Genomic DNA, 26,644 nt, shown 5'->3' with positions numbered 1-26,644 from the left:
GGACTTTTATGGAGCCCAAGCGTAGGCCCACATCCACACCTGCTTGCAGAAAAAGGAGAAACTGTCCCAGTTGAAACTCCACCGTAGGAAACTTCTTGGATTCACACCAAGACACATTTTTTTCCAAATGCGATGGTAATGTTTAGACGTTACTCCCTTTCTAGCCTATATCAGGGTAGGAATGACCTTGTTCGGAATACCCTTCCGAGCTAAGATCTGGCTTTCAGCCTCCATGCCGTCAAATGTAGCCTCGGTAAGTCTTGATAGGCGAATGGCCCCTATTGAAAAAAATCCTCACGGAGAGGAAGAGGCCTCGGATCTTCCAGCAGTAAGTCTAGAAGGTCCGCGTACCAAGCCCTTTGCGGCCAGCCCGCAGTGAGGATCAGCTGAACTCTTGTTCTTTTCATTAGCTTGAGAATCCTTGGGATGAGTGGGTGGAAGTGGAGGGAACATATACGCTGACTGGAACACCCATGGAGATACCAGGGCGTCCACCACCACTGCTAGTGGGTCTCGTGACCTGGAGCAGTACCTCCGAAGCTTCTTGTTGAGGGGAGAGGCCATCATGTGTATGTGAGGTACACCCCCCCCCCCTTCCCGGCTTGTTACCTCTGCGAATACCTCCGGGTGGAGGCCCCGTTATTCCCAGTTGTCCACTCCCAGAATGAAGATACCCGACAGCGCCAGCGCATGCCTTTCCGCCCAGAGGAGGATTCTTGTTACCTCTGACATTGCGGCTCTGCTCTTCGTTCCGCCCTGTCTGTTTATGTAGGACACTGCTGTGACATTGTCCGACTGAACCGGACTGGCTCGATCTTACAGAAGATGTGCCACTTGTAGAAGGCCATTGTATATGGCCCTTAGTTCCAGCACGTTTATTGGAAGGACAGATTCCTGACTTGACCACCTTCCTTGGAAGTTTTCCCCCTGGGTGACTGCTCCCCAACCTCTGAGGCTTGCATCAGTGGTTAGAAGAATCCAGTTCTGAATCCCGAACCTGCGGCATTCAAGCAGGTGAGAAGTCTGCAGCCACCATAGGAGGGAAATCCTGGCTTTTGGCGACAGGCATATCTGCTGGTGCATGTGCACCCGACCACTTGTCCAGGAGATCCAGCTGGAAGAACCTTGCATGGAGTCTTTCGTACTGTAGAGCCTCGTAAGGAGGCCACCATCTTTTCCAGAAGGCGAATGCACTGATGAACAGATACCCGGGCTGGCTTCAAGACCATTGCTTTGATCACCAATGCTTTCTCCAGTGGTAGAAACACTCTCTGCACTTCTGTGTCGAGTATCCTCCCCAGGAAGGGCAGTCCTTGTCGGTTCCAAATGTGACTTTGGTAAGTTCAGGATCCACCCATGATCCTGAAGTAGTCGAGTTGATAGAGCAATACTTTGAAACAACAAAATTCTCCATGGAAGATGCTTTTATTAGCAGATCGTCCAGATATGGAATTATGTTCACTCCCTGTCTGCGGAGTAGCAGCATCATCTCTGCCATGACCTTGGTGAACACCCTCAGTGCTGTGTATAGGCCAAATGGCAGTGCCTAGAACTGATAGTAACAGTCCAGCAGCGCAAATCTGAGATAAGCCTGGTGAGATGGCCAGATCGGAATGTGAAGGTATGCATCCTTGATATCTAGGGATACTAGGACTTCCCCCTTCTCCAGACCTTAGATCACTGCTCTCAGACTCCATCTTGAATTTGAAGACCCTCAAATAAGAGTTCAACGACTTTAGGTTTAATACTGGCCTTACCGAACCGTCCGGTTCGGTAAGGCCAGTAACCTTTGTGATGTAAGTGAGGTGAAACTGGAACAATTACATTTGTTTTAACCAATTTTTTAATGGCATCCTGTAGGATAACCCCTGATTTGAAGAATTTGTGAGGTGGAAGATCTTAAAACTCCAGTCTGTACCCCTGGACAACAATATGTTACCCAGGGGGTCAAGGCATGATGACGCCCAGCTGTGACGGAAATCTTTTAGTCTCGCTCCCACCTGCCTGACTTTTAGGCTGGGAGGTCCACCGTCATGCAGAAGATTTTTAGGATGCAGAACCCGGTTTCTGTTCCTGAGATCCTGTTGGTGCAGGTTTTCTGGATTTCCCCTGACCTCCCCGAAAGAAAGTGGAAGGGAGTTTGAACTTTAGACATTTTGCGGTCCGAAAGGACTGCAGCGTAGATATAGGATAAGGTTTCCTAGCCTGTGGTGCTGCTGAGGGAAGAAAGGCTGACTTACCCGCAGTAGCCACGGAAATTCACGCATCCAATGTGTCCCCAAACAGAGCCTGACCTGTGAAAGGTAGGTTCTCCACACTTTTCTTGGATTCTGCATCTGCAGTACATTGGAGTAACCAGAGTCCTCTGCGTGCCGAGACCGCCATGGAAGTAGCCCTCGCATTCAGCATGCCAAGGTCCTTCATGGCCTCCACCATGAAACCTGCAGAATCCTGTATGTGACGCAAAAACAAGTCAATGTCACACCTATCGATGGTATCTAAATTTTCAAGTAATGTGCCTGACCACTTTACTATGGCTTTAGAAATCCACGCACAAGCAAAGGTGGGCCGTAAAGCTACACCAGTAGCTGTGTATATTGATTTAAGCGTAGTCTCAATCCTGCGGTCAGCCGGCTCTTTTAAAGCGGTTGAACCAGGGACAGGTAAAACCATCTTCTTTGACAACCTGGATACAGAAGCGTCTACTATAGGGGGGGTTTCACACTTTTTCCTGTCCTCCTCAGGAAAAAGGAAAGCATTGAGAACCCTTTTAGGGATCTGGAATTTTTCCTCTGGGTTTTCCCAGGATTTTTCAAATAAAGAATTTAATTCCTTAGAAGCCGGGAAACCAAGGTAGGATTTCTTACTATCAGTAAAATAAGATTCCTCTAGCTGTTCAGGTACCTTCTCAGTAATATGTAAAATACCCCTAATGGCTCCAATCATCAGTTGCACCCCCTTAGCGAGTGATACATATCCCCCTCACCGTCCCCTGTATCAGAGCCGGTATCAGTGTCAACTTGCATTATCTGGGCAAGTGTTTGCTTTTGTGTGTATGCGGGAGGGGGGCGGGGGGTGTCTTAGACGAAGCAGTGGGGACTGAGTATGACAAACCCTCCACAGATTTTTTTCTCATGATGTGACATCCTAGTTGAAATTTGTGTTTTCATTCCCCTTAAAAAATCCACCCATGGCGGTTTGGATTCGGAAGAAAGCATATTACAGTCCTGAGTACATGGAAGAGACTCTTCAGGAAAAGATAAACACTCTGCAGCACAGGACACAGTTCTAATTGTAATGTGGGATATGCACACTTACAGTTAAATGTCAGAAACAATTTCCCCCAGAGTATCTTCAGAAAGTCTTAGAGTATAAGGAGTCAGCCACACAGCACCTGTATAGGCAGTTATTATGATAAAAGCCCGGCGCTGATCAATCAACCTTAATAGATTAATTAACACCAGTAACACACTCCCCACCCCCGTCTATAACACCCTGGTACCGCAGAAGATAGCTGGAGTTATGTGGAGGGCAGCGTTCCCCGTCAGCGTCCTGTTCATCAGATCTGCAGGGAGAAAATGGCGCTGATGAGAGCTGGAACCGCTGAGAAGCCCCGCCCCCTGTAATGGCGCACTGTGTGATTATACTGGCCTGAGTATTTATTTGCTAACAGTGGGACAAGCCCATTAGCAGCGGTGACCAGTGTAGGGCATGTGCGCTGGCTCAGGACGCCCCTCAAGCGCCTAAACCATGTTGCGGAGCCAACTTGGAGCGCAGCCTGTCAGAGCTGCGCTCCCACTCTTGTGCCGCCATTCCCGCCGGCGACCCACTAACCGGACCGTCGGCGCTGTACTCACCACTCTTCTTTCTTCTGGCTCTGTTATTGCCAAAATAATGGCCTTACATAATAATCAGGGTAATGCTGATGACAAGCAAGTTATTCTTGTCTATATTATAACCTAGAGTTTCAAAAAATTGCATGTTGGGGTTATGGAGTAGTCTAATAAATATAGTCGTTTTTAGCAGGTACCATTTGTTTTTAAAAATCAGAGACAGTCCATGTGTTACGAGACACAGGCTGGTTGCCATGATATTAAGTTCTGATGCAGCTTTGTATATGTTTGTCAATTTGTAATGTATATGATGTTTCTGCTGCGGGGTACACTGGGCTCCACAAGGAATGGACAATGTGGTGTAGAGTAGGATCTTGATCCGAGGCACCAACAGGCTCAAAGCTTTGACTGTTCCCAGAATGCATAGCGCCGCCTCCTATATCACCCCGCCTCCCTGCACAGGATCTCAGTTTTGTAGTGGGTGCTGCAGTAACAGACACTTAACAGAGGGGCTGCTCCAGGCAGCCCCAAGAAGAGCTTTTTTTCTGAGGAAAAAAGTGAAGACTTCAAGGGCAGCAGCATTGTTACATGTCAGTGGACATTCACGGCTGCAGCTCCGGCTCTCCCCAGCGGCGCTGTACACTCCCGAGCCCTGGTTGCCGGGTAACTACAGCTGGAGGCTCCAGTTTTCTCTTGTCAGGCACACACGACGGGGGCTCTTCAGGATCGCGTGGCCGTGCTTCGGGAGATGGTAAGTGGGTCCCACTTGCGGGACCCGGTCTTTATCGTGATCCGGCGCAATCAGTGGGAGGTGAGCCACGCGCGCTGGCGGTGGACACTGTGGCAGTACAGGCGATCCCACTAGATCACCAGGGCATGGGACAGGTCACGTTTTCTCTATAAACCGTTTTATTAGAGCCCGCAATACCCGGTGGTTTTGCCAGCAGGGGGATGGAGCTTGGACCTGAAGCCCCTCCCCCAGCCCCAGGGCACCATTTTCTGCAAATGTTCCCGCCCTGGAGCTGCATATCTGTCTCTCCCTCACTCCCTGGCAGTGTCTGCGGCGCCATTATCCCTCAGCTCACTGTTCCTGGGAATGCTTGGGCAAATCATCCTATGTAAAGCCGCCTGGTTGTCAGTGCTGTGACTTTACAAGACACTTAAGTATTCTACCTGCCTTTTTTAGTCAGTGTTAGTTAAGAAAGAGTGCATTTAGTCAGGGTTTCCTAGTACAATTACCCTGTGATATACATCCAGTTCTTACTGTGTACTGTTATATCTATTGTTATATAGCTGTGTAAGCTAGTCCAGTGCAGTATTATTGTTAGTAATAACCTCTGCATTGTACAAACTGTGACTATTTGTGTGTGCATTTGATAGCTGAGTGGTGTCCATTTCGTGTCTTTCACTCAACCTGCTATCCCTATATTCTATAACCTAAGGGGGCTTCGTGCATCAGGTTTTAGCTAATATAGGATTTTCACAAAGATATACTGTATTACGTATTTTTCTCTGTGATTTAGTCACCATATCTCTCCTTTATCTCTGCTAGTGCCGACTACACTGCGCAGGAGTTTGGGCTAGAGGTATCGTGCTGCTGACAAATTGTACTGTGTTACCTGATACTGCAAGTTATATCATGTCTGCTTCTGAGGGTAAGGGTTTTGGGGCTGAACACACTACCGATGTTGCTGAAGCCGCAGATACCTATGAGGAGAATATAGCAGCTTTGGGCTCTGGTTCTGGGGGCTCCTTGCCCCCCAGTGGGACGGTGGCAAATAATGACCCGCCGTGGGCCGCTTTTCCCAAGCTTCTGCATATGCTAGTTCATAAACTAACACCCCCTATGGGACCCCCAATGCCGATACAACAGTCTGTGGTCCCTGCAGCTAACCCGCCGTGGGCGGATGATTTATCTGCTCAAATAAAGAAGTTGAACCAGTCCCTGACTATTAAAAAGTCTGACCGTCGCTCGCCTACGTCCAAGGGGTCCTCTAAGCGAGCGCTTGTCTCCTCACAATCCACTGCGGTCACTGACACCTCGTCGGATGAAGACGGCACTTTACACTGACCCCACAGGTTCTGACTCAGATACGGCTGATGGATAGGGTGATTCACATGTGGATGTTCCTGATCTCTTGGAGGCTATCAAGTTAATTTTACAGATTACAGATGATCCCAAGCCATCCGTTCCTCCTAAGAAACCAGATAGGTTTAAGCGTCAGAAGGTGATTTAAACAAGTTTTACCTCACTCTGACCACCTAATTGATATACGTCAGGAACCCTGGGAAAACCCGGGTACGAAGTTTGTGCCTCAAAAGAAGATGCTGGCTCGCTATCCCCTCGCGCCGGAGCGGTCTAAGAATTGGGAAACGCCTCCTCCAGTGGACTCACATGTGGCTAGCATGGTGGTTTCCTCAGCTCTACCGGTCACCACTGTCACGTCTCTAAAAGAGCCTACGGATAAACGTGTGGAGGGTTGTCTGAAAGCGATTTACACCCTCACGGGTGCTGCACAAAGGACCACTATTGCAGCTACTTGGGCTGCAGAGGCCATTGAAGCATGGGCCTTGGAGTTAGATGCTGAAATCTCCTCTGACCATGCTAGACAATGCTTGTCTTATATTGTCACAGCTTCTCGTTATATTAAAGAGGCGGCTTCTGATGCCAGTATCCTGGCAGCCAAGGCCTCTACTACATCAGTCCTGGCTCGCCGGATATTGTGGCTGAGATCCTGGTCTGTGGATCTGGACTCTAGAAAAACCCTGGAGGTACTCCCTTTTAAAAAGGGAGATATTCTGTTTGGGGAGGATTTAAATAAGATTGTGGCGGACTTGGCTACTGCCAAAACTGCCTGTCTGCCAAGTACTGCTCCTTCTGTGTCGAAGGCTAAAGGCACTTCCTTTCACCCCTTTCGTCCTTCAGGTAAAGCAAAAGGTCAGGCGTACAACAAGCAGGCCCGCACTTCCAAACCTGGTAAGCCTAAGCCCAAAAGAGCCTGGGCGGCCCGTCAGCCAGCTTCCAAGACAGATAAGCCTGCCGCATGACGGGGCGGGCCTCCCTCTGGGGGATCCCAGGGTGGGGGGCCAGCTTCTAAGGTATACCCAGGAATGGTTGAAGACCACTTCAGATGTCTGGGTACAGGAAGTCGTCACTCTAGGTTATGCCATAGCCTTCAAAAACCGACCCCCTCATCGATTTTGCCAGACAGATGTCCCGTTGGACAAGACAAAGGCAAAAACTCTAAATTCGGTGGTACAGACCCTCCTGGATACAGCTGTCGTAGTACAGGTGCCTCTTGCGTAGAGGGGCCGGGGGTACTATTCTCCACTGTTTCTAGTCCCGAAACCGAATGGGTTCTCCCGACCCATTCTCAACCTCAAGGCATTGAACAGGTTTGTGAAAGTTTCCAAGTTCCAGATGGAAACCCTTCGCTCTATAGTTCTGGCCTTGGAACCTGGGGACTTCATGGTTTCGATGCTTACCTGCATGTTCCTATAGAAGTGTCTCATCAGCAATACCTGAGATTTGCGATTGGCAACTGCCATTACCAGTTTCGGGCGTTACCTGTTGGTTTAACAATGGCTCCGCGAGTCTTTACAAAAGTCATGGCGGTGATGACGGTGGTACTCCGCCGTCAAGGGGTCAGGATACTGCCGTATTTGGAGGACTTGTTAATCCTGGCAAATTCCCCAGAACTTCTCCTCCCGGTGTGACGGTCCGGTTTCTGCAAGCCCACGGGTGGACGGTCCGGTTTCTGCAAGCCCACGGGTGGCTCATCAACTGGAAGAAGTCATCCCTGATCCCTGCTCAGAGCATGGTGCATCTGGGAGCACTATTGGGACACTCACAACCAGCGGTTGTTCCTGTCTCAGGAGAAAGTCCTGAAACTTCAGGACAGGATTCGTTGCTTCCTTTCTTGCCCGCAAGTGTCGATACATTCGGCGATGCAGGTGCTGGGCCTCATGGTGTCAGCATTCGACATGGTGGAGTACGCTCAATTTCATTCTCGCCCTATCCAGAGGCTGATTCTAGCCAAATGGGACAGCCTGCCTCACCGGATCAGGTCTCAAATGATCTCATCGACTCCAGAGGTCGCTGCTCTGGTGGCTCCGGGACCAACAACTGTGCAGGGGCCGTCCGTTCTGGATATCCGACTGGGTCCTGTTGACGACAGATGCCAGTCTAAGAGGTTGGGGCGCAGTGCTGGAGCAAGACTCCCTTCAGGGGCGGTGGACCAAGGAGGAGTCCCTCCTCTCATTCAATATTCTGGAGTTGCGGGCTGTCTTCAATGCCTTGAACCTAGCCCAGCATTTAATTCAGAACCATCCTGTTCAAGTACAGTCGGACAACGCCACCACAGTGGCCTACATAAATCATCAAGGCGGCACTCGAAGCCGCCTAGCAATGAAGGAAGTCTCACGGATTCTACAGTGGGCAGAACGCCATCTACCGGCCATATCGGCAATATTCATTCCGGGAGTCCTGAATTGGGAAGCGGACTTTCTCAGTCGTCAGGACGTGCATGCCGGCGAGTGGGGCCTCCATCCAGAAGTGTTTCAACTCCTATTGGAAAGGTGGGGCCTTCCAGACGTAGATCTGATGGCGTCTCGACACAATCACAAGGTTCCGGTCTTCGGAGCAAGGACAAGGGATCCTCAAGCAGCATTCGTTGATGCGCTGGCGGTACCGTGGAGGTTTCGGCTGCCGTACATGTTCCCTCCAGTGTCACTCCTGCCCAGGGTAAGTCGGAAGTTCAAGTAAGAAAAAGGAATTCTGCTTCTCATAGCTCCAGCGTGGCCCAGACGGCACTGATTCTCAGACCTGCAAGGCCTATCGTCAGAGCGTCAATTTCTATTTCCACAACGCCCAGACCTCCTCGTTCAGGGCCCCTGTGTCTACCAGGACATAGCCCGGCTGTCTTTGACGGCGTGGCTCTTGAAGATTCTGTCTTAAGGGCTAAAGGGTTTTCTGAGGAGGTCATTCAAACTATGTTGCGGGCCCGGAAACCGGCTTCGGCTCGGATTTACCATAGGGTCTGGCATTCTTACTTTGTTTGGTGCGCATCTAACGATTATGACGCTTCCAAGTTTAGTATAGCCAAGTTGTTGGCTTTTCTTCAGCAGGGCCTGGACTTAGGCCTGCGTCTGGCCTCCCTCAAGGTTCAAATATCTGCCTTGTCGGTGTGGTTTTAGAGAAAAAATAAGAATTTACTTACCGATAATTCTATTTCTCGTAGTCCGTAGTGGATGCTGGGAACTCCGTAAGGACCATGGGGAATAGCGGCTCCGCAGGAGACTGGGCACATCTAAAGAAAGCTTTAGGACTATCTGGTGTGCACTGGCTCCTCCCCCTATGACCCTCCTCCAAGCCTCAGTTAGGATACTGTGCCCGGACGAGCGTACACAATAAGGAAGGATTTTGAATCCCGGGTAAGACTCATACCAGCCACACCACTCACACCGTACAACTTGTTATATGAAACCCAGTTAACAGCATGATAACAGAGGAGCCTCTGAATAGATGGCTCACAACAAGAACCCGATTAGTTAACAATAACTATGTACAAGTATTGCAGACAATCCGCACTTGGGATGGGCGCCCAGCATCCACTACGGACTACGAGAAATAGAATTATCGGTAAGTAAATTCTTATTTTCTCTGACGTCCTAGTGGATGCTGGGAACTCCGTAAGGACCATGGGGATTATACCAAAGCTCCCAAACGGGCGGGAGAGTGCGGATGACTCTGCAGCACCGAATGAGAGAACTCCAGGTCCTCCTCAGCCAGGGTATCAATTCGTAGAATTTAGCAAACGTGTTTGCCCCTGACCAAGTAGCTGCTCGGCAAAGTTGTAAAGCCGAGACCCCTCGGGCAGCCGCCCAAGATGAGCCCACCGTCCTTGTGGAATGGGCTTTTATTGATTTAGGCTGCGGTAATCCTACCGCAGAATGCGCCAGCTGAATAGTGCTACAAAACCAGCGCGCAATAGACTGCCTAGAAGCAGGAGCACCCAGCTTGTTGGGTGCCATCAGGATAAACAGCGAGTCAGTTTTCCTGACTCCAGCCGTCCTGGAAAAATAAAATTTACAGGGCTCTGACTACGTCCAGCAACTTGGAATCCTCCAAGTCCCCAGTAGCCGCAGGCACCATAATAGGTTGGTTCAAGTGAAAACCTGAGACCACCTTCGGGAGAAACTGAGGACGAGTCCTCAACTCTGCCCTATCCATACAGAAAATCAGATAAGGCCTTTTACATGACAAAACCGCCAATTCTGATACACGCCTGGCCAAGGCCAACAGCATGACCACTTTCCACGCGAGATACTTTAGCTCCATGGTTTTAAGTGGCTCAACCAATGCGACATTAGGAAATCCAACACCACGTTGAGATCCAAAAAGTGCCACAGGAGGCACAAAAGGAGGCTGAATATGTAGTACTCCTTTAACCAAAGTCTGAACTTCAGGCAGTGAAGCCAGTTTTTTCTGGAAGAAAATCGACAGAGCCGAAATCTGGACCTTGATGGACCCCAATTTGAGGCCCAAACGTCACCCCTGCTTGCAGGAAGTGCAGGAATCGACATAGTTGAAATTCCTCCATCGGGGCCTTCATGGCCTCCCACCAAGCAACAAATTTTCGCCAAACGCGGCGATGTCTTGCGGTGACATCCTTCCTGGCTATGATCAGGGTAGGGATGACTTCCTTCGGAATACCCTTTTCCTTTAGGATCCGGTGTTCTACCGCCATGCCGTCAAACGCAGCCGCGGTAAGTCTTGGAACAGACAGGGTCCCTGCTGCAGCAGGTCTTGTCTGAGCGGCAGAGGCCAAGGGTCCTCTGCCAGCATCTCTTGAAGTTCCGGGTGCCAAGCTCTTCATGGCCAATCCGGAACCCAGAGTATGGTTTTCACTCCTCGCCTTATTATTCTCAGTACCTTGGGTATGAGAGGTAGAGGAGGAGACACATAAACCGACTGGTACACCCACGGTGTCACTAGAGCGTCCCCAGCGATCGCCTGAGGGTCCCTTGACCTGGCGCAATATCTTTTCAACTTCTTGTTGAGGCAGGACGCCATCATGTCCACCCGTGGTCATTCCCAACGGTTTACCCGCATTTGGAAAACTTCTGGATGAAGTCCCCATTCTCCTGGGTGTAGGTCGCCCATCGGAGAATCCTTGTGGCTTCTGCCATCGCCATCCTGCTTCTTGTGCCGCCCTGTCTGTGTACATGGGCGACCGCCGTGATGTCGTCTGATTGGATCAGTACCGGCTGGTTCTGAAGCAGGGGCCTTGCTTGTCTTAGGGCATTGTAAATGGCCCTTAGCTGCAGAATATTTATGTGAAGCGAAATCTCCTTGGAAATTTCTTCCCTGTGTGACTGCACCCCAGCCCCGAAGGCTGGCATCCGTGGTCACCAGGACCCAGTCCTGTATTCCGAATCTGCGGCCCACTAGTAGATGAGCCCTCTGCAGCCACCACAGCAGCAACACCCTGTTTCTTGCTGACAGGGTTATCCGCTGTTGTATCTGTACATGGGACCCGGACCATTAGTCCCACAGGTCCCACTGGAACGTCCTTGCGTGGAGTCTTCCGAATGGAATTATGCTTCGTACGAAGCTACCATTTTTCCCAGGACTCGTGTGCATTGATGTACCGACACCTGTCCTGGTTTTAGGATGTCTCTGACTAGAGATGACAACTCCTCGGCTTTTTCCACTGGAAGAAACACTTTTCTGGTCTGCGTTCAGAAACATTCCCAGGAACAGAAGACGTGTCGTCGGGACCAGCTGTGACTTTGGAATATTGAGAATCCAGTCGTGCTGTTGTAGCACTTCCCGAGAGAGTGCTACCCCCACTACCAACTGTTCTTTGGACCTCGCCTTTATCAGGAGATCGGCCAAGTACGGGATAATAAAAACTTCCTTCTTGTAAAGGAGTATCATCACTTCGGCCATTACCTAGGTAAAGACCTTCGGTGCCGTGGACAACTCCAACGGCCGCGTCTGGAACTGATAGTGACAGTCCTGTACCACATATCTGAGGTACTCCTGGTGAGGGGGGGGGGGGGGGGGGGGGGGATTGGGGACATGCAGGTACGCATCCTTGATGTCCAGGGAGACCCTGTAATCCCCCTCGTCCAGGCTCGTAATAAGCGCCCTGAGCGATTCCATCTTGAACTTGAATCTTCTGATATAAAAGTTCAAGTATTTTAATTTCAAGATGGGTCTCACCGAACCGTTGCGGTACCACAACCACTGTGGAATAGTAACCCCTTTCTTGCTGAAGGAGGGGCACCTTGACAATCACTTGTTGTGATTATAGTGTTGAATATCCACCAACACCGTCTCCCTGGCAGAGGGAGGTGCCGGTAAGGCAGATTTTAGGAAACGGCGGGGGGAAGAACGTCTCGAACTCCAGCCTGTACCCCTGAGATACTACTTGAAGGACCCAGGGATCTATGTGAGAGAGCCCACTGTCCGCTGAAATATCTGAGACGGGCCCCCACCGTACCCGGGTCCGCCTGAGCAGCCCCAGCACCATGCTGTGGACCTACCGGACGCAGGGAGGACTTCTGCTCTTGGGAACTAGCTGTGTGTTGCAGCTTTTTTTTTTTCTTCTACCTTTGCCTCTCGGCAGAAAGGATGAGCCTCTAGCCCACTTGTTTTTCTGGGGCCGAAAGGACTGTACTTGATGATACGGTGCTTTCTTTTGTTGTGGGGTAGCCTGTGGCAAAAAAATTAATTTCCCAGCAGTAGCTGTGGAAACGAGGTCTGAAAACTATCCCCAAACAGTTTTACCCCCTTATAGGGCAACTTCCATGTGCCGATTCGAGTCGGCATCGCCTGACCATTGCCAAGTCCATAACCCCCGTCTGGCGGCAATGGACCTAGCGCTTATTTTTTATGCCAGCTGGCAAATATCCCTCTGTGCATCACGCATGTATAAGACCACGTCTTTTATATGCTCTATTTTCAGCAAAATATTGTCCCTATCCATAGTTATTTTCCGACAGGGAATCTGACCACACAGCGGGAGCACTGCCCATCCATGCCGAAGCAACGGCTGGTCGCAATATAATGCCCTAGTGTGTGACCATATCTTATAGGGTAACCTCCTGCTTTCTATCAGCAGGTTCCTTCAGGGCGGCCGTGCCCGAAGACGGTAGTGCCACCTTTTCTGATAAGCGTGTGAGCGCTGTATCTACCCTATGGGGTGTTTCCCCGCGTGACCTATCCTCTGGCGGGAAAGGGTACGCTGCCAATAACCGTTGTAGAAATTATCAATTTCTTACCGGGGGAAGACCACTCTTCCTCACACACCTCATTTAGTTTCTCAGATGCAGGAAAAACTACTAATAGTTTTCTCTCACCAAACACAATACCCTTTTATGTGGTACCTGGGGTATAATCATAAATGTGTAATACATTTTTCATTGTCTCAATCCTGTAACGGGTGGACCTATTTGGAGTCTCATCGATGTCGACACTGGAGTCAGTATCCGTGTCGACATCTGTGTCTGTTATCTGAGGTAGCGGGCGATTTTAGAGCCCCCCATGACATTTGAGACGCTGGAACAGGCACAAGCTGAGTAGCCGGCTGTTCCGTGTCGTCGGCCTTTTATGTAAGGAGTTGACACTTTCACGTAATCCTTCCATAAGCTCAACCACACCGGTGTCGACCCCGCAGGGGGTGACAACATATTTACAGGCATTTGCTCCGCCTCCACCTCATTATCCTCCACATACCTGTCGACACAGCCGTACCGACACACAGCACACACACAGGGAATGCTCTGATAGAGGACAGGACCCCACAAAGCCCTTTGGGGAGACAGAGGGAGAGTATGCCAGCACACACCAGGGCGCTATATATCACAGGGATAGCACCTATAAAAAAGTGTTTTCCCTTATAGCTGCCTATATGTTGTATACTGCGCCTAAATTGTGCCCCCCCCCCCTCTCTTTTTAACCCTTTCTGTAGTGTAGTAACTGCAGGGGAGAGCCAGGGAGCTTCCCTCCAACGGAGCTGTGAGGGAAAAATGGCGCCAGTGTGCTGAGAGATAGGCTCCGCCCCTTTTTCGCTGACTTTTCTCCCGCATTTTTATTATGGAATCTGGCAGGGGTTAATATACATCCATATAGCCCTGGGGGTTATATGTGATGTATTTTTGCCAGCCAAGGTGTTTATATTGCTGCTCAGGGCGCGGCGCCGCCCCCCCCCCCCCCCCTGCACCCTCAGTGACCGGAGTGTGTGGTGTGCATGAGGAGCAATGGCGCACAGCTGCAGTGCTGTGCGCTACCTTGGTGAAGACTGAAGTCTTCTGCCGCCGATTTTCCGGACCTCTTCTTGCTTCTGGCTCTGTAAGGGGGCCGGCGGCGCGGCTCTGGGACCGGACTCCGAGGCTGGGCCTGTGTTCGGTCTCTCTGGAGCTAATGATGTCCAGTAGCCTAAGAAGCCCAAGCTGGCTGCAAGCAGGCAGGTTCGCTTCTTCTCCCCTTAGTCCCTCGATGCAGTGAGCCTGTTGCCAGCAGGTCTCACTGAAAATAAAAAACCTAAAACTAACTTTTTCTAAGAAGCTCAGGAGAGCTCCTAGATTGCACCCTGTTCGGTCGGGCACAAAAATCTAACCGAGGCTTGGAGGAGGGTCATAGGGGGAGGAGCCAGTGCACACCAGATAGTCCTAAAGCTTTCTTTAGATGTGCCCAGTCTCCTGCGGAGCCGCTATTCCCCATGGTCCTTACGGAGTTCCCAGCATCCACTAGGACGTCAGAGAAATTGCGACCTTACCTGATGTGCATACCTTTACTCAGGGCGTCTTGCGTATCCAACCTCCCTATGTCCCGCCTGTGGCTCCTTAGGACTTGTCGGTGGTTATGGAGGAGTTACAAGAGTCTCCATTCGAACCTCTTGGTTCAGCGGACCTTAAGTGGCTTTCCCTTAAGGTGGTGTTTCTGCTGGCTATTGCTTCAGCTAGAAGAGTGTCGGATTTGGGTGCCTTGTCCTGTAGTTCCCCATATCTGATATTTCACCGTGACCGGGCGGTTCTTAGGACTTGTCCCGGCTATCTACCTAAGGTGGTTTCTTCGTTCCACCTTAATCAGGAGATTGTAGTTCCGGCAATGTTTCTCCTGATCTGTCTCCCAAAGAGCGGTCTTTGGATGTGGTACGGGCTCTCCGTATCTATGTGAAGAGAACTGCTCCTATTAGGAAATTTTGTTGTGTTTAGGTTTCACAAACGTGGCTGGCCTGCTCACAAGCAAACTCTGGCCAGATGGATTAGAATGGTGATTGCACATGCTTATGTGAAGGCTGGTCTCTCTGCTCCTGATCACACTAAGGCCTATTCTACTCTGTCTGTTGGACCTTCTTGGGCGGCCCAACGTGGTGCGACCCTTGAACAATAGTGCAAGGCGGCAACGTGGTCCTCTGTGAACACGTTCATAAGGTTCTATACCTCCAATACTGCCGCTTCCCAGGATGCTTCCTTAGGACGCCGGGTTCTTGTGCCCGCTACAGTGCGTCCCCTCCCATAAGGAACTGCTTTAAGACATCCCCATTGTCCATTCCTTGTGGAGTCCAGTGTACCCCGCAGCAGAAAACGAGTTTTATGGTAAGAACTTACCTTTGTTAAAACTCTTTCTGCGAGGTACACTGGGCTCCACAAGGCCTCCTGACGCACTTAGCTTCTTTGGGTTGGTATGGCATTAGCCGCTGACACGTCTCCTGTCGCGTGAATGCGGTGTTGTGGCTACTAACCGTTGTCGTCTCTTTTCCTGCTACTGCATTGGACTGGTTAACTAAAAACTGAGATCCTGTGCAGAGAGGCGGGGTGATATAGGAGGCGGCGCTATGCATTCTGGGAACAGTCAAAGCTTTTGAGCCTGTTGGTGCCTCGGATCAAGGTCCTACTCTACACCCCATTGTCCATTCCTTGTGGAGCCCAGTGTACCTCGCCGAAAGAGTTTTAACAAAGGTAAGTTCTTACCATAAAACTCGTTTTTTTAGCACATTCACTTGCTGTATGATTGGGTATAATTTATATACAGCCTAAACATTGTTTTTACACATATGCGTTATACACAGCGCCTTATACACGTTATTAATGTATTGCATGTCTTTGTTTATAGCGTTACCATGGCTATGCTACCGGGCCCGGCTGTGCTGTTTCCGCTCCCTGGAGTGAGGGCTGAAGTGCGTCGTGGAGAGACGGGCGGCATGACCACGGACAGTATGTGTGATGGGGAGAGCCTTTTGGGGGTAAGTTACCTTATATTTCTCTAACGTCCTAGAGGATGCATGGGTCCAATTTAGTACCATGGGGTATAGACGGTCCCTTGGGAGCCACTGACACTTTAAGAGTTTAACAGTGTGGGCTGGCCCCTCTCTCTATGCACCTCCTACCAGACCCAGTTTAGAAAATGTGCCCAGAGGAGCCGATCACAGCTAGGGGAGCTTAGGAGTTTTTCTAGTTTTATTTTCTGAGTTTGTTAGGTTACAGGAATGCTGCTGGCAACAGCCTCCCTGCTTAATGGGACTTGAGGGAGAGTAAGAAAAAACTCTTGAAGTTAATGGTTCTCTATCTCCGCTGACAGGAAGCCCACGAGGTGACCACTCACTCCCGCAGCACAGCCACCACCCCCTAACAGAGCCAGAAGAAGAGTGGCGAGTACAGCGCCAGCGGCCCAGTTAGCGGGTCGCCGGCGGGAATGGCGGCACAAGGGTGGAAGTGCAGCTCTGCCAGGCTGCGCTCCAAGTTGGCTCAGCAACCTGGTTTAGGCACTTGAAGGGCGTCCTGAGCCAGCGCACATGCCCTACACTGGTCACCGCTGCTAACAGGGGCTTGTCCCACTGTTAGCAAATAAATCCTCAGGCCAGTATAATCACACAGTGCGGGAAGCAGTGCGCCATTACAGGGGGCGGGGCTTCTCAGAGCGGTTCCAGCTCTCATCAGCGCCATTTTCTCCCTGCAGATCTGATGAACAGGACACTGACAGGGAACGCTGCCCTCCACATAACTCCAGCTATCCTCTGCGGTACCAGGGTGTTATAGACAGGGGGAGGGGGGACAGGGGACGGGAGTGTGTTACTGGTGTTAATCTATTAAGGTTGATTGATCAGCAACGGGCTTTATCATAACTGCCTATACAGGCGCTGTGTGGCTGGTTCCTTATACTCTGTGACGCTCTAAAGATACTCTGGGGGAAATTGTTTCTGACATTTTCCTGTAAGTGTGCATATCCCACATTACCATGTCTAAGAACGCTGTGCCCTGTGCTGCAGAGTGTTTATCTTCTCCTGAAGAGTCTCTTCCATGTACTCAGGACTGTAATATGCTTTCTTCCGAATCCAAACCCCCATGGGTGGATTTTTTAAGGAGAAGGATATCGCAAATTTCAACTAGGATGTCACATCATGAGAAAGACACAGTTTTTGAAAAAAATCTGAGGGTTTGACATACTCAGTCCCCACTGCTTCGTCTAAGACCCCCCGCCCACAAAAATGTACACTTGCCCAGATAATGCAAGTTGACACTGATACAGACTCTGATACAGGGACGGTGAGGGGATATACAGGGGGGAGATGCATCACTCGCTAAGGGGGTGCAAATGATGATTGAAGCCATTAGGGATATTTTACATATTACTGAGAAGGCACCTGAACAGGTAGAGGATTCTTATTTTACTGATAGTAAGAAATCCTCCCTTACTTTCCCGGCTTCCAAAGAATTAAAATTCTTTATTTGAAAAATCCTGTGAAAACCAGAGAAAAAATTCCAAATGCCTAAAAGGGTTCTCATTGCTTCCCCTTTTCCTGAGGACAGGAAAAAAAAGTGAGAAAAAACCCATATAGTAGACGCTTCTGTATCCAGGTTGTCAAAGAAGATGGTCTTACCTGTCCCTGGAGTGAGGGCGGAAGTGCGTTTGTGGAAAGACGGGTGGCATGGCCACGGACAGCATGTGTGATTTCTGGGGGCAAGATAGAGATATATATCTATCTATATCTATCACCAATGCAGCCGGCACTCCCCTTGTTTGTATAACATCTGCTCCGGTGCCCTCCCTAGGACCAAGCATCCAATTGTAGACAGGAGAACAGGCGGCACGCAGGAGACTTAAAAAAATGCTTTTTTAAAGACGCATTTTTGAAAAGTCTCCTGAGTACCGCCTGTCCTCCTGTTATCTATCTATATCTCTCTCTCTATCTATCTCTCTCTATCTATCTCTCTATCTATCAAAAAACCTCTCCTCCTGCGCTATTTAATTTCAGAATAAACAATTAAATTGAATTGACTAACATGGGCTGCCTGGTTCCTCTAAGTTCCTTGTTAGGAGGAACTGAACATAGAAGATAGGATATAGAAATAGAGGAAGAATGGCGCCCAGGGATTAAAAGCACCCTTATATATAGACTGTTCCTTAACAGGTTTCACAATCAATGTTTATACAGGTTTTTTTTTTTTATTAACGTATAATGGACTGTTCTCTTCATAAAAATTTCTTAAAACAATTATACAGAAGCATGATGTGTGTCCATCATTATTACATAGACATTAAAGATGTAATTTCTCCTCCAAAGATCCATCAGTGGGATATAGAGGAATGTAGGCAACTTTCTGTTGTGTCCTAATTCTTCCTCATTAAATATTCAGAGATAACATCAACAATAAATATGGTAACCCAACACGTTTCATCTAGGAACTAGACTTCATCAGGGGTGCGTCTTAGATAGCAATGTCTATCCAAGAGAGTAACGAGCCTAGACCGTTGGCCGAATTGGTTCATACGGGGGCTCGTGGATCTGGTAATTCAAATTTCATAGAGCTCCAATAGAAGCATTCATATGAAAGAAAGGATCGGCAACTTCATGCACACAGGGAAGACCTCAAAAAGTCAAAATAAAGATGAAAAAATGCAGATATAAATACAAAGTCCTTGTGGTATCCTATGGATATACCTTCCAAAAAGCAATCAGCAGTAAGCCAGTACACACACATACTTTTTTTTGGATCACAGCAGTGTAGCCAAAGTATATATGCTCCACTTTTTCTACAAGACCCCCTGGTACCAGTAGAATTAGTGATACAGGAGGAGCAGTCTCAGCGTGCAACCTGTAGTCAGTGGCAGCAGGAAGTGGCGCATTTCAGCTTCTGGTCCCGCTCTCCAGCGCCAGTGTGGGTCCCCAGCAGGCACCGCAGCTCGAGGCCCGGTGATCGCCACGTCCTAATGCCACCATGGTCACCGGGGACCCACTAACCGGCACCCTGGTGTAGTACTCACCACGTCTACTTCGGCATCTGTTAGGGATGGCGGCATGGGCTCACACCCTGAGGTATGAGAAACGTCGTCTCAGGAGCTTAGTGTCCTGTCTTCGAGGATAACAAACCCCCCCCCCCCCCCCCCTAAATCTCACGACACAGGCAGACTGGTTGCCAACCAGTGCTATCTAAAAATAATAAACTAACAAAATCTGAAGAAAACACTGGAGCTCCAGAGAATGCACCCAGCTCCTTGGGCACATTTTTCTAAATTGAGTCTGCTAAGAGGGGCATAGAGGGGAGGAGCCAGCACACGCTAATGATTTCTTAAAGTGCCAGGCTCCAGTGGACCCAATCTATACCCCATGGTACTAATGTCACCCCAGTATACAGTAGGACATTAGAGAAAAGTAATTTTATTGAGTCACAGTGCTCAAACAATAGTACAATAACATATCAGACCAGATTGGTATGTTTGTGTGAGGAGTCTTTTAATAAATGGTATCTGCAGTGCAACTTGGTTTCAACACAGAATATAAACTAATGAAAAAAGAGAAACCTCAGTAGTGGTAGAAAAAAAAAATGAAAAAGTTTTGATGTGGGTATAGTAGATGTATGAGTCTGGCATCCTGTGCACCCATTAAGCACATTCTTATCCTTGTTTTCCAAAGGTAAAAAGGTGCACAGCAGGGGCACGGAATGCCGGCCTCCCGGGACCCCAGACTATGCACATCTTCTATATCCACATCAAAACTTTCATTTTTTTTTCCTACCACTTGTATGGGCTCCTTTTTCAGCCAGATTTGTTGTGTCAAATATATCATATGGGGTTTCTTTTTTCATTTCTGGTCTATCAAATGTAACAGCTTCTACATATACTCGTTCTAAGCCCTGTTCAGATCACAAACTAATTATTTTAGGACACTTACATTAGCCCTTACTTTCATAAGGTGTCGAAATTTGTGGCAAAGTACCCTCTTGCTCATCTGCACTTATTGGTACACTTCAAATCTCTCATTAGCAGCTCAGAATCACAAAATATTAAACTCAACAGCCATTATCATGAGATTTTCTCCTTTACTACATTAATAAAAAACTCCCCAGCACTGTATCTCAAACAACATTTTATATACAATGTAATATTCTTGAATGGGTATCCGAATACTAGGTCAACATGGTCAAAAGGTCGCCGTGACAATGGTCGACATAGGAAAAGGTCAACAGGACTTACAATTTTTGACTATTTTTCTTACTTTACGATCAACGTAGACTACAACTGGGAAGCAAGCCATGCGAGGGGACGCGGTGCACTAATTGGGGTTCCCGGTCACTCTACAGCAGAGGTTCTCAAACTCGGTCCTCGGGGGCCCACACAGTGCATGTTTTGCAGGTCTCCTCACAGAATCACAAGTGAAATAATTAGCTCCACCTGTGGACCTTTTAAAATGTGTCAGTGAGTGATTAATACACCTGTGCACCTGCTGGGTTACCTGCAAAACATGCACTGTGTGGGCCCTCGAGGACCGAGTTTGAGAACCTCTGCTCTACAGAGTAAATGACAGCCAAAAAAAAAAAATCTCGTGTTGACCTTTTCCTGTGTCAACAGTCAACATTTTTGGCATGTAGTCTTTTTTGGGGCGTCGACCTTGTGCCTCTTGACCTAGTCACTGTCGACCTTTTCCAGGTCGACTTAGACAGCCATCCCCTCATCAAAATACTCAATCTACATGCTATTTATCACACCTATTTAGAGAAACAGAAAAACCTTGTGGCGCACACAGTGTACCATGTAACAATAAAAAGTCCCAAAATCTTTCCTTAGGAAAGCTGTCTATAAATCCTTCCAATGAGGTAGTTTTTCTTTCATTAAATCCTCCACACTTGTACCTCAGAAGAGAGAAACAGCACTTAGTGTAACACCGTTGCCACAAGGTTTATTTGTTTCTCTAAATATGTTCTAACTAATGGTTTGGTGAACCATTTGAGAGATCTGGGCTGCACTAATTGAGTTTTTATTGCGCAACTGTTTTCCGGTGTTTTTTTCTATTTATCACACCTAATCTACAGTTTAGTACTCACCCATTCCAAACTGGCCTTATACACATAACCACTTACATAATCTTGGGACCTCCCATTTCAATTATTTCACCATCATGCCCATATCTGTTGAAAAATGTGCTTTGGAGAGAATGTTCTGTTAACCTGACCAGCATTCTGAAGGAGTGTAGTTCATAGAATACACTTTTTACCTTGCCTCAGGCTTGGCGCACTTTGGGGTAGGGAGCCAGAGATTTCCTCATACTTGTGAGCAGTGTGAAGTAATAGCCAGTATTTTATGTAGATAACATACACTTGCATATATAAAAAGGGGAAAAAAAAAAAAAACATAGATAGCATTTATTCTAATTGATATTGTTTATTATGATTATACCATGTCATTTTTAAAAAGATCTGTCGGACAGGTAGAAATAAGAAAGTATGCAAAAAAATCTGCAAAACAAAACCATTTTGAATCCTTTAGTAGCAGAAAAAAAAAAATAACTACATCAATCGACCTCCCTAACTGGAAGCCATTTATGCTATAGCAGCCAAGTAATCCTTAACTTCAGCAGGAGTGAGTCGCTTAAATCCAGCTTCGTTACAAATACCAACTTCAATGTTGTCTTCGGTCATTTGACCCTCAAAGCTTTCCTGTTGAAACAAACATATAAGCTCAGATATCTCTCAGTTTTCATTATCAGCTACATTTGTTTATAGTTTGGTGATACCTTCAATGTTAAAATTGCTGTGTGGATGGCATCTTCAAGTTCAAGATCTTCATTATATCTATAGAGTAAAAAAAATAAGATTTTAAACCTACCGGTAAATCTTTTTCTCCTAGTCCGTAGAGGATGCTGGGGACTCCGTAAGGACCATGGGAATAGACGGGCTCCGCAGGAGACATGGGCACTAAAAAAGAACTTTAGGTATGGGTGTGCACTGGCTCCTCCCTCTATGCCCCTCCTCCAGACCTCAGTTAGAGAAACTGTGCCCAGAGGAGACAGACAGTACAAGGAAAGGATTTTTGTTAATCTAAGGGCAAGATTCATACCAGCCCACACCATCCACACCGTATAACATGGAATATACGAACCAGTTAACAGTATGAAACAAAACAGCATCAGCCAGAGACTGATCAAACTGTAACATAACCCTTATGTAAGCAAAAACTATATACAAGTCTTGCAGATGTAGTCCGCACTGGGACGGGCGCCCAGCATCCTCTACGGACTAGGAGAAAAAGATTTACCGATAGGTTTAAAATCTTATTTTCTCTTACGTCCTAAAGGATGCTGGGGACTCCGTAAGGACCATGGGGATTATACCAAAGCTCCCAAACGGGCAGGAGAGTGCCGATGACTCTGCAGCACCGATTGAGCAAACATGAGGTCCTCCTCAGCCAGGGTATCAAACTTGTAAAACTTTGCAAAGGTGTTTGAACCCGACCAAGTAGCAGCTCGGCACAGCTGTAATGCCGAGACCCCTCGGGCAGCCGCCCAAGAAGAGCCCATCTTCCTAGTGGAATATGCCTTAACCGATTTTGGTAACGGCAATCCAGCCGTAGAATGAGCCTGCTGAATCGTGTTACAGATCCAGCGAGCAATAGTCTGCTTAGAAGCAGGAGCGCCAACCTTGTTGGCTGCATACAGGACAAACAGTGCCTCTGTTTATCTGACCAGAGCCGTTCTGGCCACGTAAATTTTCAAAGCCCAGACTACATCAAGGGAACTCTGAATCCTCCAAGTCTCGCGTAGCCACAGGCACCACAATAGGTTGGTTCATATGAAAAGATGAAACCACCTTGAGCAAGAATTGAGGACGAGTCCGCAATTCTGCTCTATCCACATGGAAAACCAGATAGGGGCTTTTGTGAGACAAAGCCGCCAACTCAGACACTCGCCTAGCCGATGCCAAGGCTAACAACATGAACACTTTCCAAGTGAGATATTTTAATTCCACCGTTTTAAGTGGTTCAAACCAGTGAGACTTAAGGAACCGCAACACCACGCTAAGGTCCCAGGGTGCCACTGGAGGTACAAAAGGAGGCTGAATATGCAGCACTCCCTTCACAAAAGTCTGTACTTCTGGGAGAGAAGCCAATCCCTTCTGAAAGAAGATGGATAGGACCGAAATCTGAACCTTAATGGAGTCTAATTTTAGGCCCAAATTCACTCCAGTCTGTAGGAAGTGAAGGAAACGGCCCAGATGGAATTCTTCCGGAGGAGCATTCCTGGACTCACACCAAGAAACATACTTCCGCCAAATCCGGTGATAATGTTTTGCTGTCCCGTCCTTCCTAGCCTTTATCAGAGTAGGAATGACCTCATCCGGAATGCCTTTTTCCGCTAGGATCCGGCGTTCAACCGCCATGCCATCAAATGCAGCCGCGGTAAGTCTTGGAACAGACAGGGCCCCTGTTGTAACAGGTCCTGTCTTAGAGGAAGAGGCCACGGATCTTCTGTGAGCATTTCCTGCAGATCCGGATACCAGGCCCTTCGCGGCGAATCTGGAACAATGAGAATTGTCTGTACTCCTCTTTTTCTTATTATTCTCAACACCTTGGGGATGAGAGGAAGAGGAGGAAACACATAGACCGACTGGAACACCCACGGTGTCACCAGGGCATCCACTGCCACCGCCTGAGGGTCTCTTGACCTGGCGCAATACCTCTGTAGTTTCTTGTTGAGGCGGGACGCCATCATGTCTATCTGGGGCAGTCCCCACAGACTTGCAATCTGTGCGAAGACTTCCTGATAAAGTCCCCACTCTCCTGGATGTAGATAGTGTCTGCTGAGGAAGTCCGCCTCCCAGTTGTCCACTCCTGGAATGAACACCGCTGTCAGTGCGCTTACATGATTTTACGCCCAGCAAAGAATCCTGGTGGCTTCCGCCATTGCCACTCTGCTTTTTGTTCCGCCTTGGCGGTTTACATGAGCCACTGCGGTGATGTTGTCTGACTGAATCAGAACCGGTAGGTCGCGAAGCAAATTTTCCGCTTGACGAAGGGCGTTGTATATGGCCCTCAATTCCAGGACGTTGATGTGAAGACAAGCCTCCTGGCTTGACCAGAGACATTGGAAGTTTCTTCCCTGTGTGACTGCTCCCCAACCTCGGAGGCTCGCGTCCGTGGTTACCAGAATTCAGTCCTGAATGCCGAACCTGCGACCCTCTAGAAGGTGAGCACTCTGCAGCCACCACAGGAGAGATAGATGATCACCCTGTCCCCCAGGGCAAGGGTGATCATCTGATGAATCTGTAGATGTGACCCGGGCCACTTGTCCAGTAGGTCCCTTTGGAGAGTCCTCGCATGGAACCTGCCAAAGGGAATGGCCTCGTAAGACGCCACCATCTTTCCCAGGACTCGAGTGCAGTGATGCACCGACAACCTTTTTGGCTTCAATAGGTCCCTGACCAGAGTCATGAGTTCCTGGGCCTTTTCTATCGGAAGATAAACCCTTTTCTGGTCCGTATCCACAATCATGCCTAAGAAGGCCAAACGAGTGATAGGAACCAACTGTGACTTCGGAATGTTGAGAATCCAGCCGTGTTGTTGCAACACCTTCAGCGAGAGTGAAACGCTCTACAGCAACTGCTCTCGTGATCTCGCTTTTATCAGGAGATCGTCCAAGTACGGGATAATTGTGACACCCTGCTTGCGCAAGAGCACCATCATTTCTCTGAAATTGGTAATGACAATCCTGTACCGCAAATCTCAGGGATGCCTGATGAGGTGGATATATGGGAACATGAAGGTATGCATCCTTTATGTCCAGGGACACCATATAACCCACCCCTTCCAGTCTGGCGATGACCGATCTGAGCGATTCCATCTTGAACTTGAACCTTTTTAAGCATAGGTTTAAAGGATTTTAAATTTAAAATGGGTCTGACCGAACCGTCCGGTTTTGGGACTACAAACAGGGTTGAGTAATACCCCATCCCTTGTTGCAGCAGGGGAACTTTGACCACCACTTGTTGAAGACACAATTTTTGAATTGCAGTTAAAACTATCTCCCTCTCTGGGAGAGAAGCTGGTAGGGCCGACTTGAAAAAGCGGCGAGGAGGCACCTCTTAGAATTCCAGCTTGTAACCCTGAGAAACAATTTCTATTGCCCAGGGATCCACCTGTGAGGGAACCCAGATGTGGCTGAAAAGTCAAAGACGTGCCCCCACTGGGGCGGACTCCCTCAGCGGAGCCCCAGCGTCATGCGGTGGATTTTGTAGAGGCCGGGGAGGACTTCTACTCCTGGGAACTAGCTGTGGTTGGCAGCTTTTCCCCCCTGCCCTTACCTCTGGCAAGAAAGGACGATCCCCGTACTTTCTTGTTTTTAAGCGACCGAAAGGACTGCATCTGATAATGTGGCGCTTTCTTAGGCTGTGAGGAAACATAAGGCAAAAAAGTTGATTTACCTGCCGTGGGTGTGGAAACTAGGTCCGAGAGACCTTCCCCAAACAATTCCTCACCCTTGTAAGGTAAAACCTCCATATGCCTCTTCGAGTTGGCATCACCCGTCCATTGTCAGGTCCATAGGACTCGTCTAGCAGAAATCGCCATAGCGTTGACTCTAGAACCCAGTAGGCCAATGTCTCTTTGAGCATCTCTCATATACAAGACAGAATCTTTAATATGACCCAGGGTCAATAAAATGGTATCCTTATCCAGGGTCACAATTTCTGCCGATAAGGTATCTGTCCATGCTGCTACAGCGCTACAAATCCAAGCCGACGCAATCGCCGGTCTGAGTAAGGTACCAGAATGTATATAAATGGACTTCAAGGTAGTCTCCCTGAGGGTTGCCGTATTTTGAGATGGCAGCGCTACCTTTTTGGATAAACGTGTCAACGCTTTGTCCACCTTTGGGGAGGATTCCCACCGTATACTGTCCGTATTTGGGAAAGGATATGCCATAAGAATCCTTTTGGGAATCTGCAGTTTCTTGTCTGGAGATTCACAAGCCTTTTCAAATAACTCGTTCAGCTCATGAGATGGGGGAAAGTTTACCTCAGGTTTCTCTTCCTTATACATGCGCACCCTCGTGTCAGGGACAGAGGGTTCATCTTTGATATGCAACACATCCTTTATTGCAATAATCATATATTGTATACTTTTAGCCAATTTTAGCTGTAACTTTGCATCATCGTAGTCGACACTAGAGTCAGAATCCGTGTCTGTATCAGTGTCTACCATTTGGGATAGTGGGCGCTTTTGAGACCCAGAAGGTCCCTGCGACATAGTGGTAGGCAGGGCTCGACTCCCTGTACACTCCCTGGACTCAGCTTAGTCCAACCTTTTGTGCAATAAATTCACATTAGCACTTAAAACATTCCACATATCCAACCAGCCAGGTGTCTGTGCTGCCGACGGAGACACCACACACATTTGCTCCAACTCCTCCCTAGGAGAGCTTTCTACCTCAGACATGCCGACACGCGTACCGACACCACACACTCAGGGAATTGTCTTATCTTAAGACAGTTCACCCACAAGGCCCTTTGGGGGGAAAGAGAGAGAGAGA

General features: G+C 48.5%; 1 protein-coding gene across 1 annotated transcript in view; it reads right to left on the bottom strand.

The window, feature by feature from the left end:
• Window positions 1-21,484: 21,484 nt before the first annotated feature.
• PSMA2 (proteasome 20S subunit alpha 2) overlaps window positions 21,485-26,644 on the bottom strand; it is a 77,614-nt gene continuing 72,454 nt past the window's right edge. Inside the window, exons 7-8 of the mRNA XM_063922477.1 lie at window positions 21,857-21,914; window positions 21,485-21,779 (exon numbers count right to left, since the gene is read on the bottom strand). Coding sequence (XP_063778547.1) covers window positions 21,663-21,779; window positions 21,857-21,914 — 175 coding nt within the window. The 3' untranslated portion in view covers window positions 21,485-21,662. The remainder of the gene's footprint in view (window positions 21,780-21,856; window positions 21,915-26,644) is intronic.

The sequence above is a fragment of the Pseudophryne corroboree genome, chromosome 5, assembly GCF_028390025.1.
Source record: "Pseudophryne corroboree isolate aPseCor3 chromosome 5, aPseCor3.hap2, whole genome shotgun sequence".
Classification (NCBI taxonomy): Eukaryota; Metazoa; Chordata; class Amphibia; order Anura; family Myobatrachidae; genus Pseudophryne; species Pseudophryne corroboree.
This window is presented reverse-complemented; position numbering and strand designations above follow the sequence as displayed.